Below are 13,937 nucleotides of genomic sequence, written 5' to 3' on the forward strand. Positions count from 1 at the left end.
GAATACCATTTATATTAAAACTTGGATAGAACTACATTATTTAGGCTAAATTTTTTTATTTGGCTAAAAATGATAAAGTTTTAGTTAAAATCTGTAAAAAAAAATATTTTTAGAGAACCGTAATTTAGAGCTACATAAAAAATTATAGCCAAAATAATTAATTTTAAACTACGTATCTTTTGTAACTTTTTAGATGCCTTGACTATTTATTTCAATTGTATAAATCTTTATTTTCAGATCAAATTCAAAAAAAGAATAACTAAAACTTTATTATTTTTAGCCAAATAAATTTTTTTAGCCTAATTAATGTAGTTCTATCCAAGTTTTATTATAATTTTTATTCGAAAAAAATTATCTAAAAAAGTAACATACTTAAAAAGGTAAAAATATATTTTATTTTTCAGAAAAATGCCACATAGACAGAAAAATTCACGTGGCAGGCGAGTGCATGCCACTTTCCTGGGATGAGATCGTCCAAGGAGATAACAGCTATCGAATAACCAAGTATAGGGGGGTAATTAAGACCATAGTTAGTTTAAGGATATAACCAATAATGCGTGACAAGTTTAGAGGGGTTTTAAGATATTTTGCCAATAATTTATCCCACTATTACAAATACATGCCTTCATTCCACAGTTACCTTGCATAAAATTATAGTACTAGAAAATATTCCCAATAAAACATCTTCCCCCTTTGTCGGAGTTCAGTTGAGGGACTAGCCGATTAGGTAACGTCAGGCTGTTTCAACAAGATTGGGGGCCTAAAGCCAAATTTCAGAGAGAGGCTCTAAGTAAGAATATCAACGATAAATTTGCAGTTAAAAAGTATAAAATAAAGTTTTTTAAACTGGCTCAAGTTGATATAATACAACAACAACATACCAAGTGAAAACTCACAAAGTGGGGTCTAGGGAGGTAGAATGTACGCAACCCTTACCTCTACCTTGGGAGGTAGAAAGGTTGTTTACGAAAGACCCTCGGCTCAAGAGAAAGCATGGCAAAATAAAGGTCAGATAAGGACAATCAATTCAATGCAGTATGAAAATGAAACTAACGAAAGCGAATAAGTCATGATAAAGCAGTCTAAAAAGGACTAGTAGCTATCATAGATAAATAAGATAATCGAAGTACAAGAAACAATAAATAGTAGTAGAAAATGAAAGGTTAAGAAACTATAAAGCAAGATAAGTTGATATAATGATACGGAAAGTGCTGTATTGCTTCAATATAATGATTGCTTGTTGTAATGCTTTGAAGAAGACAACTTGTAAGTGGCGGTAAGTTGTTGATTTTTGAGACTTTTCAGTATTGCGAATAAGAATAGGTAAAAGAAAAAATGAAAAAGGTAAATATATAAATAATAATGTGGCCCGTTTTAGTTGTTAGGATATAATAGAGGCAAAGAAAATAGCTACCCGACCCATGTAAGAAAATAATTTATTAAAAATTATTTCATTCTCCAATTATTACAATGATCCTCACGTTAAAGTTATTGTACTTTCGCTCCAAAAAATCTTTTTAAATTTAAATGTACACATATTTTTTTTTAATAATACATATACAATACATTTTTAAGAAAAAAGGGTCCCCAAGAGATTGCTTTACTGGCCTTATAATCCAACCACCCATGGATAATGTACCAAAAACATTAAACTTGGCTCCTTTACTCCCTTTCTTACACTCTATTTGGATCATTATTCCCCATCATTTTATAATATATTGTATTGTATTCTATCGTATTATTTATCAATACAATATTTGGATAGATTGTATTGTTTGTTATTGTTAAATAATATTTTGCTGGTTGATTTGACTATATCGTACTGTACTGTAACTGATAAGTTTACTAAATAATTTCTTTTATTTACTAGATTTTTGATACCTAGGAAAATATAATTTTTTATTTCTTTCTTATTTCGCAGTGAAATACCTAAAAAAAAAAAGAAGAAAAAATCGTGGTCGGGAAGGTTAGAGTACCCTCAATTTGTTTAAATATTAAACTTATCATAAATTATGCATAAAAATAATTTAAAAAAAAAAAACAAAACGAAAGAAGGCAAAACACCTTAAGAAAGTAGAACAAAGGAGTGAGATGGAAGAAGGCAAAACACCTTAAGAAAGTAGAACAAAGGAGTGAGATGGAAGAAGGCAAAACAAAGGAGCACAACTAATTAGAATTGAGTTAAAAGCAAATTAGGAGAAAAAATAAAACAGAAGGCGGCAAAACACCTTTAACGTTGGTGGTAGTTGTTCTGAAAAAAAATAAAGTAGGTTATAGGATGGAGATTTGGAGTTAAAATAGAAAAAAAGGTAAAGGGTAAAATAGAATTGTAGAGTAATAAGTTAGGGCATAATTGAAAAGAAAAATAGGAAACAATCCCACCACACCAGATCGATCGTTTAAAAAAAAGGGCACTTTTCATTGTTCCGGCAATGGATTTAACATATAATACAACCAATTATAATGAAACAATCAAATCAAACATTGTTTTGGGATAACAATACAATACGATATAATGTGAACAACCATCCAAACAAGCTCTTAGCTGATGCGTCTGCAACTGATTTAGTTACTAAAAGCAACGCTGTATAATTATGCAAAAATTAATAAATTGCAAAACGCGTCGTACATGCGGAATTTTTGTGGTTGACTTTTTTGCTTACGAGCTAGTACTCCAAGTTAACATTTGTTTGTGAAATTGGGAATAAAGTTAAATGTGGACGGCAAAAAGAAAAAAAGAAGGAATTTTGGAGTTGAAGTTGTAGTTCGAATATGCATTTATATTTGAAAAAATAGCACGGTCTAGCCAGTTTTCGGACTGATCATTCAAAAATAGCCAGTGTTTACCAAGTCAATAAAAAATAGCCATTATTTTGCTGCAACAGAGATCGGTCAAGCATAATATACTGGAGTTTGGTGCACCTGTGTATGAACTTCCAGCATATTATGCTGGAACTCCAACACACGGAAAGTTACAACATAATATACTGGAGATTCGAGCACTTGTGTATGAACTTCCAGCATATTATACTGGACCGCTATACTTTGCTGGAACTCCAGTATATTATGCTGGAGTTCTAGTGTACTTATGCTGTAACTCCATTATATTATGCTGGAGTTCCAGCATACTTATCGTGGAACTCCAGTATAATATGCTGGAGTTCCAGCAAACTCCAGCATAATATACTGGCGTATTTTCGGGGTTTTGAATAGTGTTTTCGCTTAGATTTATCTTTACATGAAAAGTGGCTAGATTTCAATTACTTTTGAAACTGGGCTATTTTTAAACGACCACTTATAAATGTGGCTATTTTTGAATTTCTCCCTTTATATTTCAACTAAAATTTTCATTTCAATATTCACAATTTCTTTTTTCTCTAAAAGCTTTATCTATACCTTATCCAGATGACCAGATGTTCCCAAAGTTGTAACAATTTCTTTCCAAAAACTCTATCCCCTTTGACAAGAATTCACTTCAAATGGCTTCCAATCTTCTTAAATTCCATGCACAACCCATCCAAAATTTTCACCCTTTGTTCCATTTCAACCTTACCAAATTGCCATCCTCAACTTCTTCCTTATGCTTTATAGGATCAACACAGCAACTTAACAATCTTTATCTCTCTGTTTCCTTCACAAAACCAACCAAGTTCAATTTTTTACCTCTTCAATGTTCACTCTCTTCTCCTACCCCACCTACCACTAAAGAAGATGCCATTTCCCAAGCAAAGTTGTCTCTTTTAACTACTTTAGAGAAACCCCTTAACAATCCTAAGCTTGTTGGGAGACTCAAGAAACTCAAACAACCAAGATTTCGTGTTGAAATTCCAGTTGTTGATGACTCCTCATCTGCACTATCTCAGCTTGCTCTTGATATTTTTGCAAACATGCCCATTAAAAGAAAAGGCCCAAAAATCAAGATTCTGCTTTTATGGCCTAACCAAAGCTTAACTCAAGCTGCACAAAAAGCCTTTGAGAGTAAGTCTTCAAACCCCATTATTGAAAATTTTGATATTTCATCAATATCTGATGATGAGGATATCAGAATGGTAAATTCTGGAGATGTGGTTGTGTTTATGGCTCCAGAGGTTTCAAGATTAAGTGTAATGGAGGCTATTGCTGATACATTGTATCCAAAGCCTGTGGTGATTTTCAATCCCAAATGGGGGTTTGATGAAGAAAGTAGCTTTGGTAAGTTGAGTGGATTTGTGGGTTCATTTGAGGTTGTGTATTCATTTATGGGATTAGAGGTTAAAGGAATATTGAGTAAGAGAAATGGTGTGATGTTTAAGTGTGTGAGGAATGGGGTTTTGAGTGGTGAGAAATGGTATGTCTTTGTTGAAGAAGATGGAGAATTGAAGGTGGTTTCGAGGTTTAAAACAAGGCCATCAATTGAGGAAGTTGAGAATGTTTTGTATAACTTGATGGCGATTAATTCACCAATCACAAAGTCAGCAAAGTTCTTGAAAGATTTGGTGTCAAATGTAAGGGGACAAAAGTGAAGCACGCCAATTCAAGGTATCACAGCTAAAGTAAATCACAACTATTCAGTTGAATGTAGTTTTATTTGTTTTAACTTTTATCTATACCATGTAATAAAAACTACTGTGATTATTTGGAATTGAAGATAAAGAAAGGAGAGGAGACGACTTTTAGAAAAAGGATGACTAACTTTTAGAATGCACATGCCTCTTGTGAACCTTTGCTATGATATTATTTGTTTCACGATCTCCTTCCATTTTGATCTTCTTGGAACTGTTACAGTATATTCTTGTTTGACGTATATATACTAACTTTACCACGTTTTAGTGAATTCAAAACTTAATCTCTGCTATCTTGTCTCTCTACACACACCCCTCACAATCCCTACTCAAAACCGGGAAAAGAAAAATAAAAGAAGAAAGAACAAGCAACTAGAGGTGTTGGCTTCACGAACTAAGCATCAACATCTGTATTGTTATTGCTAAGGAGCAAGGGCGGCTCTAGGGTAAGGCAAGTGAATCCCTTGTCTTAGGCCTCCAAATATTTAAGACCCCGAAAATATATAACACTACTACATTATTATGTAATATATACTTTATAATTTATATTTATATAATATTTAATAAAAAATTTTAAAATCTTAATAATTTTTTTAAAATCTAGCAGAGGTAGGATTGAGTGAATTAATAGGATAATTTTTTTTCTCTCACTAAATTAAATAATATATTTACCTTCTCATCAATTTTATTTTTTTCCTCTATGTTTAGTCCTTTTTTTTTTACGTTTCTCACGATTTTACTTTCTAATTTTAACTCAAATTCTCTAGATTAACTATTCATTTTTGTCACATTTGATTGATCTACGAGACAAATGTAGCAAGGTTCAAAACACAATGGATAATGGGCTCATCCCTTTACCATTTTTAGTTAAAGGAAGAATTCAATACCATATGATGTGCGCCTAACCCATACATCATGAGTTGCGCTCTCACCACTAGATCAAAGTCATGCCGAGTTTTTTGTGTCTCAGTATTATATGGATTTTATAAAAGAAGTTTCAGGGTCTTTTTAATATATTTTGGTTTTAGGCCACCAGTTCTGGTGAGTCGCCGCTCATTGATGATCAACATTTATTTACAGACTACTACCCCACCATGAACGTACTGTTCAACCAGCTTCATTCGCTTTTGGTAACTGAATGACACACTGTCTTTAATGTTCTAGCCATTGTTGTCTTATCTTAATTGAAATTTCAAACTCTACAAATGTGATCGAGAATATTAGGGGTGGGCAAGTGGCTCTAGTAGGAGACTAGTAAAGCCTTGATTTAGGTCCCCAAAAATTTTAATAATGGATTTTATATTTTATTTCAAATTAGACAATATTAAAGTTAGTAGAAAAAATAAAAAGTAACAAAAAATTTTAAAAAAAGAAAGAAAGATATCTACTCTTTTAAAACTCTGAATTAAACTACTTAAATCTTCATATTAGAAAATATATTTTTAAGAACATTATCAAAGGTACCATATTGCAAATGCATGTCTAACATCTCATTATTTAAATTATCCTTTTCTAATTTAAATAATAATATTATTATGTGAAGTTAAAGACTTTATGTCATTTAAGAATATATACTATAAAAACAAGTATGAAAAAATGGAAAGATTAATTTTTTTGCACATATGTGTGTATATGTCTAGCCTTGAGATGTTGCCATTTCTTCTCTTGAATTGGAGACCCTCTAGTCATTTGAACTCCTTTCAGACTTATGTTCGCTCATTTACAAGCACCTTTCTGAGGTACTCTGAAGATGCTATAAGATGATAGTTTTTGATAAATTTATCGAAAAAGTACACCTATTGCTCCAGCAACGTCGAAGTTGTTGGAATGTTATATCTAGCTAAGGTTTTGCACAACCGTTGAAGTAGATCACACCAGCACTAAAGTTGTATTTGTTTAATAAAAATTGGGCTTTATCTAAACATAACTTTATAAAGGTTATCACATTTTCGAGAATGCATTTCTTCAAAAAAGAAATGTCATTTTTATGTCACTTGTATTTTACCTCTTCGAGCCGATATTGATATGCTTGAATTATATTTCTTTTCCTTCATGTTTCTTGATAAACAATGCTGATTCCATGGTTCCATGCGCATTCACTAGGATCAAGTTCTTTGCTATCAGAGGATGAGAAAACTCTTGTTTTCTCCCTGCACGTGTCCATAGCTGTGCTCATCTTTCCATTCATTTCAATGTACTATAGAGGTGAAAGATCAGTTTGAGCTACGATGTCATAATCCAGGAAGACTACCTTATCAAGAGTGGGAAACAACTGAAAAGATATTCATACTTTGTAGAAATATTACAACTATTTCAAGGAGAGGGAGGAATGGATGTTACATTCATTCTAAGTACATGTAATTTACTTTATGATTTCAAGGCTTACCTCCGCCAAATTATCCTTTTGTGGTTATCGGACTGAGGGTTTGTAACTTTTGCTGCAATATGTTGGGCTTCCCCCTTTCTTCTTGACCCTCCCGTGTACTGTGACCTTGCCTTTTGGTCTTTCTCCATTAATTCCTTAACTCGAACAATCCCCTTTGTGAACCTATTAAACTTATGCACCATTTAACTGCAATGATAGAAAGGGGCAAAGGATTGAAAGAAAAATCAAGCTTGCATTGGTGAATAGGGCTTTCTATCTGTTATTATGCGAAGGACAACCTTCTTCAGATACCAGGAGTTCTTGAGAAGTGATGATGCAACAACAAAAGCGGCATGAATATTATCAGAGGCAAGTACGTGTTGGGAGTGTGAATTATCAGCTAAGGCAGGGACAAGTTATTGATAACAACTGAGACGGGCGTTGGCATTCATTGGATGCTCATGTGCTAGCTTCACAGCAAGACAATGCAGCAGTTCTAGAATGCTGCTAGATGCTACATGCCGGTACTATAGGTAATCTTGAAATTTGGCAGTTTTTATTTTTTTTGTTCAAGGAGACTAACGTGCAAGAGAATATGCACTTCTCAAGCCTTAGCTTGGATGAATGCACTCTAGGACCAATTGTGCTTTTAATTTGTATGCGGCATGTCATTTTTGCCTTTTGTGGCTGAGGTTTGCATTGTGGATTTCTCATGGCCTTTTGCTTCATAAATTTTACTACTTGTTTGTGTTCTAGTTATTTATTTAGCGGGAGAGAGAATTAACCAACTCTAACTTCCTTGTCTTGCGGACAAATTGTGGTCTATGACACCGTGTGGTACACTGATACCTTCAAATTATTCCAATTGTACATAGGTTTGTAGAAGGCACGGTAAGAGCATAATAAAATAGCTTTAAGCTTGAATCCAAAGGTTATCCATCTGGTTTTTCGTCCTTAATTTTTGCAATAATCTCTTATATTTGTATTTACTTTCGGTCTGAGAGTTCTTCCAATGCTTCATGTATCATCCCCTAACAGAGTGCAGGGGAATCAAGAGATTTAAATACATGATTCTACAATTACCTAATAGAAGAACAGCTCAGGAGATCTTTAGGATGCAAACAGCAAAATGGCTGTTCACATCAATGAAAGAAAATAGAAATGGTGGTTTAACTTCACTGTGAGTATGTTCTTTCTTTACTAGTACAATTTTCTACCAACTCGAACGGCAATAGAACTTTAGTGTTTCACTTGTTATTTTGCTTTGTACTGTGAATTTGTGATTCTCCTAAGGTTGTCTATGTACCTAGCAAGCATAATCAGCTTATTTTTATATTATACCTTCTTCATACTGCTATATTATACCTTCTTCATACTGCTATATTCTGCTGAAATATTTTCAAGCCTTTGTGCTCAGAGACAGCTGTGCTAACGCTTCCTGGGCTATTATATCTGCAATATTTTCTTGAAACCTTTAGCTGGTAAAACTGTGACAGGCCTAAGACTTGGTGATAATTGGAGCTGCATCATTTCTAACTTTCAAATACGAGAGATGCTGTAAGAGAAAGGACTTATCGTCTTTACTACCTCTTAAGAGTTATGTGAGTGCATAACGGTATATATTTTGTACTCAAGTTACTAATGAAATCATTACCATAATAATCGTCACAGTACTCAAGGGTGTGGCCTAGTGGTCAATGAAGTGGGGGTGTGAACCATGAGGTCTCGGGTTCAAATCCTAGTGGAGACAAAAAATTATTAGTTATTTCTTCCCATCTATCCAAGCCTCGGGGGTAGAGTTACCCGGTACCTGTTGCTGGAATTAGTCAAAGTTCGCGCAAGCTAGCCCGGACAATTGCCTTGCCTTGACCATAATGTTTCTGCGAGAAAAAGCTTACCCGCGTCTTATGTCTCCACCAAATTAGTAAATTTGTGACCCTTAAGATCAAATCATTTGGTTTGATGCAAATATTGGCCGCAAGTTTTTTTTCCATGTTTTAGGGGTTTCTCTTTCAAATGTCCAATTTGAAAAGCATACCTTAAATTTTTAGTATTCTCATTATCTCTTGAATAACATTTCCCCAAAAAAATAAATGTTAAAAAAGGAAATTATGGCCATTGTACATGTAACCTTATGGCCATGACCAGGTCTGTCTTCAGACAGCATTGAGTGCACACATTCATATAAACAGTATTCTCTGTTGCCTGTTGGATAAGCTCTGCGCCAAATGGCATATAATATGCTAAATGCCGTAGAATAATTTTCTCGAAACTTAAGTTATAAAGTTCTAACCTTTTTTAGAATCTCCGGAAATACGTACGCACATAATATACAACAGAGGAACACAATGTGTATCTGCTTAATCAATGTGGGAGATACAGTACCACCGGAATTTAGGTATTAGTTGTTAAATAGTAGTAATTATTTGTGTAAAGTGAAATATTTAGAACTATTACACGTAAATCGACGAGGCTTTTTCTAGATAAGTGAGCAATGTCTAAATTTCCAGATGGCTACAACACAGAGAGCTAGAAAGGTATTGATTGGCAGCTGTCAATTTAGACATAAAAAATGCTTGATATCGATGGGTGAAAGACGAGAGCAATCAAACAAGTCAACAAGTTGAAAGACTGGTTCTACTATTTACAACTTCATAGTTTATTATTTACAATATCAAATTACTCACAATATGAGCATATCACAGTCAAGGACCCTCATACCTCTTACTTCTTTACATATTCACCAACATAATACTACTAACACTTCCAGGAACCTTCCACCCAAATAATTGGAGGAAAACCTGACAAGAAATAACCATATTATCATTAATTATTAACCACAGAAAAAAAATGTAGAAATTCGAACTCTTACATAAATGAATAGCCAAGACAATTAAGTGAATTCAGAAGATGTTATTCATTTGAAATATTTGACTCATCAGAAATGAACAAGAAGAGAACAGAAGTTATCAGCATGCCGATCTATCTTTCAGAGTTCAAGCTGTTGCTACTGTAATGTGCTCTCATAAAGAATGAGAGAAGAGAATGAATCTCTTGAACAGATATTGAAGCCACTACAAGCAAGCCTTAAACAAAGATCATAACATTAAAAGCCCTTTGACCGACTAAATGGTTGCAGAGCAGAGCCATGTCACATATAAGCAGAGATAACAAAAAAAAAAAAAAAAAAGAAGGCCAATATAGCAGTCCAAGCATGCTCAAATAAAACATTGATTTCAAACCAAAGAAGCCACGAAAGAATTGTGCCAAGCAAAAGTGTCGTAACATTACTCAGTTATAGCACAAAGCTGTTCAGAAAAAACAAAAGCAAAAACCGGGTTGCAGTACATTACCTTCAGTTTCAATTAAACTCGCCAACCTCATCTTCGAAATGATTCTCTGTTTTTGTACCACCTAGTTTACAGTTTATAAACTTTGATTTGTCTGCATCATGGTGCTCCTTGTGTTATTGACGAAATCTAGGCGAGTGGCTGCTTCAGGGCTGTCACTACTATTTATAAAGTCTCTACTTATATGACTTGTCATTCGAAGACTATTGCACTCGGTTTCTCTGGCATGATGAAGTTCAATGCTGGACCCATCAACAGAGGCACAACCACCATTTAACGTAAGCTTGCTGTTTTCTGAGACCTCCGGCATAGGAGATAACTGCTGGCCATTGTCGCTATGAGCATGAAGCCTAATTTATCCGTTAAACCAAAAAAGAAACCTCTACTTTAGATAGTGTATTTGTGTATGTACCAGAATACTATAAGCAAAATAATACAAAATAAAGCAAACCCAATAATTAATACCAAATCAGAAAATCACTCCCCACCCTAAACAGAAAATCAGTTTATAAATCTTTTCAATCCCATGGAAAGAACGATCACACAAACCCAAATTTGTTGGATTACTTTCTGGACCAAGCAGAATGCATCTATACGTGAAGTCAAGAAAGAATATTGATTACCTCCCTTGTTGGGTCTTGGAAGCTTGAAGGGGATTAAAAATTGGAACTAAACGTTTTGACCTCGCCTCAACCATATGGGTTGGAATTACTTCAACCTCAGCCTCTCCACCACAACCATCAACTACATAAATCCTATCCATATCAAATGATTGAAAATATACCTGGACATAAAATAAAAAAAGATAATGGAGATATCAGCAATTACACAAGGATGGAAGCGTGATTTGCTGGATAAAGATCATGGTACTATACGACAATTAAAGTACCTCAGGTTTTGCCCATAGTGGATTCTGAGGTTTATGCATCTGAAGCTCTGCTTCAGATATGTATATGTGATGTTTTTCCTCTGAACTTATCTTTCCTTTAGTGATTGTGTCCCTAGTCTTGGAATAGAGACCATTTCCCTTTGTTATTCCTTCAGGAAAAACTTTACTGCTATCAGAACTTCCAAACTCACCATATATATCAGCATTATCATCTCGTTCTTTGCAATTTTGTTTCTGGAAAATATTCCACTTTTGGATTGCCTTTACCACTAATAGTGTATCCACTTCAGGACCTGCTCCGTAAGTTGAACCCACAAATGGAATAGTTGGTATCGCATCTAGCTCAGAACACATACGCAATGAATATTGTGTCATACAGCCCGAAGATGAAAAAACAAGCAGCCAATAATTTGCTTTTGGAAGGCCTAAATCAGCATATTGATTAGTACTTCTGCAGTTGCGAAAAGCTGAAGCTATGGACCCAGAAAAAGAACCCGTCCGTCCAGTTGCAACAGCTGCAGCACCACTCACAGTATTTCTCCAACCATTACTTCCACTCCTTATTCGACCAACAACAGAAAGGGCCACTGGAGGGCCAGATTCAGAGACGCTCTGTTGATTAAGCACCTGAATTTTAGAATTTGAGGCGCAATGAACTGCAGGTTTTTCCATCACAACAGAGCCATTACTCGTATTAGTAAGACATGCATCTGAAGATCGAAAATCAACCACTTCCCCTGAAGGAGAAATTGTAAATAAATGGCTAGTCCCTCTGGAAGAACTTATCATAATCCACTGGCTATCACTACTAAAACTTATGTCCTGTATGACCTGAGATGACCAAAAGGAAGATTTAGTTGACTACAGTCCTCATAAAACAATAAATTTATACAGGACGAAAATGCAGATGCACTACACCTACCGCATTAGTCAGTCCACGCTGCAGCCTGTAAAGATGGACATATGATGAACCAGGATCACTAGCTGAGGTATTTTCAGATAGTATAGGCATTATCCGGAATACATTGATATTATGACCCTGAACTGAAGCTGTCACCAGTAGAGTACTGCTAGGATCAAAGCATAGAGCTGAAATAGGACTCTTATGTGCCCTAAGCTGAGCAATAAGAGCTTTGCTGACGATGTCTCTGACTATGACCTAAGATGCACGAAATGCATGACGTTAACATAGAGGTCCAATGTTGACCCACGACAGCATTTTTCACAAAGCACCAAATACAACTCACTTCTCAACATCAAAAACATAATTAAGAGAAAAGAGGAGCAACAAATACATGCATATACAAAGCAAGCAATAACCATAATGTAAGAGTTGATTATGAAGATGGAAGGAACTTATTGCATAATCAATAAATCAATAAATCAGTCAAGAACTAATTTTTTATGTTAATCAAATCAAATGAGGAAGAGAGCGAAAATTATTCTATCCACAACAAGGAGCAGAGATAGAAACAAGTGAGTGACATGGTACATGAAGACCTAATTTTAAATCACCATTCACAGTGAGATAATTGATGTTGATCAGAGTAATTTGTACCATTCCAACACTCTCTGCACCTGGGAAATGACCATTAGCAGTTCCTGGTATCTTCAGACGAGCATTCCGAGATTGAGAACTATTACCATCTGGTGACAGGTCAGAATAGTACCTAGTGAGCTTCTTATACCCAATGTTCCCTAGAGTCATAATACCACCAGCAAGTTGCTTGCTGGATTCCTTTGCATAATGAGCAATAACACTCCCATTTGGAGCCGGACTGGGGAGACTAGCTGAAGGAGCAATGTGTTGCGGATTGACATGACCAGAATTTGAGAGTGTAACTGGACTTCCACTATAGGCCATCCACCTGGGACCTAAAGCGAGAGGTCCCACACCTATACTGCCGAACCCTGAAAAACCCGGGATGACAGGATTGGTAACAACAGTATATTCCCTATCTAGAGTTGCAGCATCAAAGCAGTGTATCTGCAATAGAAACAACTTAACCCAAGTCTAGCAAGAAAAGATTAACCAAATGTTTGTGATATCATGCACATACCTGAGCTGCTTGTAAGATTGCAATCACTCGAGAGCTACACCTGACCAAGTGAACAGCTGATCTGAACTTCAACTGATGCACATAAGAGTGAGATTTCAGGGAATAAAACCAAACAGCAGTGGGCAGAAAACCAGTACTTGCTTGGTCATGATACTGTTGGATGGTTCCATCATGAAGTTTTCCTATGCCCTCTCGACTGTTACTACCTCCAGACAAGGACGCATCAGCACAAAGTATTAAAACTGGGTGACTGCCAGAAAATTTGTTCTCGTGCTTCTTTGATGCTATTGGTTTTGGTAATATTTGCACGAAAGAAACAGGACCATCTTGCCTGGAAACTAAGTTGTGTACATTGTCAGAATCTTCAACATCCCAAACATGGAAACCATACTGACACCCCAAGAGCAAAATTTGACGAGTAGTGCCTCCCTCACATTCCAGCTTGTCAAATCCAGCCCACAGAACCTGATGTGGTAGAAAAGAAATATGAGACTGCATAATTCCCATTGGGAATTGCAGTAAAAGATTCCAACGATATTCACATAGCAATGGGACAACCACCACCTCTTAGCACTACAGATAAATATTTGAACTGATGTCATATAAATATTGTTGATCGGCAAAAAAATGTTCAACATTCTATAATATATTTGATCCATCATAAAACCATATTTTTTGGTTGCTAGCTTTCAGTATTAAGCTTTTCTCAGAAAAGGAGAATAATATCTTAAT

At 35.2% G+C, this 13,937-nt stretch overlaps 1 protein-coding gene and 1 pseudogene across 2 annotated transcripts; one reads left to right on the forward strand and one right to left on the reverse strand.

The window, feature by feature from the left end:
* The first annotated feature begins 3,363 nt into the window (after window positions 1-3,363).
* LOC109243289 lies at window positions 3,364-8,899 on the forward strand. Of its 2 annotated transcripts, XR_002070536.1 has the most exons (3): window positions 3,364-4,518; window positions 6,645-7,439; window positions 7,945-8,899. XR_002070536.1 is itself a non-coding variant. In XM_019410195.1 (2 exons), exon 1 carries the CDS (start codon window positions 3,480-3,482, stop codon window positions 4,500-4,502), a length of 1,023 nt encoding a protein of 340 aa, XP_019265740.1. In that variant the 5' UTR covers window positions 3,364-3,479; the 3' UTR covers window positions 4,503-4,518; window positions 6,645-7,661. The 2 variants fall into 2 exon arrangements, 1 of the variants encoding a protein (XP_019265740.1); XM_019410195.1 differs by lacking the exon at window positions 7,945-8,899 and having other exon boundaries at window positions 6,645-7,661.
* A 565-nt stretch (window positions 8,900-9,464) lies between these two features.
* Window positions 9,465-13,937, reverse strand: part of LOC109243290 — a 6,702-nt pseudogene continuing 2,229 nt past the window's right edge.

This window comes from Nicotiana attenuata, unplaced genomic scaffold (assembly GCF_001879085.1).
Source record: "Nicotiana attenuata strain UT unplaced genomic scaffold, NIATTr2, whole genome shotgun sequence".
Classification (NCBI taxonomy): Eukaryota; Viridiplantae; Streptophyta; class Magnoliopsida; order Solanales; family Solanaceae; genus Nicotiana; species Nicotiana attenuata.

What these genes read in the sequence shown, in the direction of transcription:
- LOC109243289 (XM_019410195.1), top strand. Translation starts at nt 3,480, where the DNA reads ATGGCTTCCAATCTTCTTAAATTCCATGCACAACCCATCCAAAATTTT.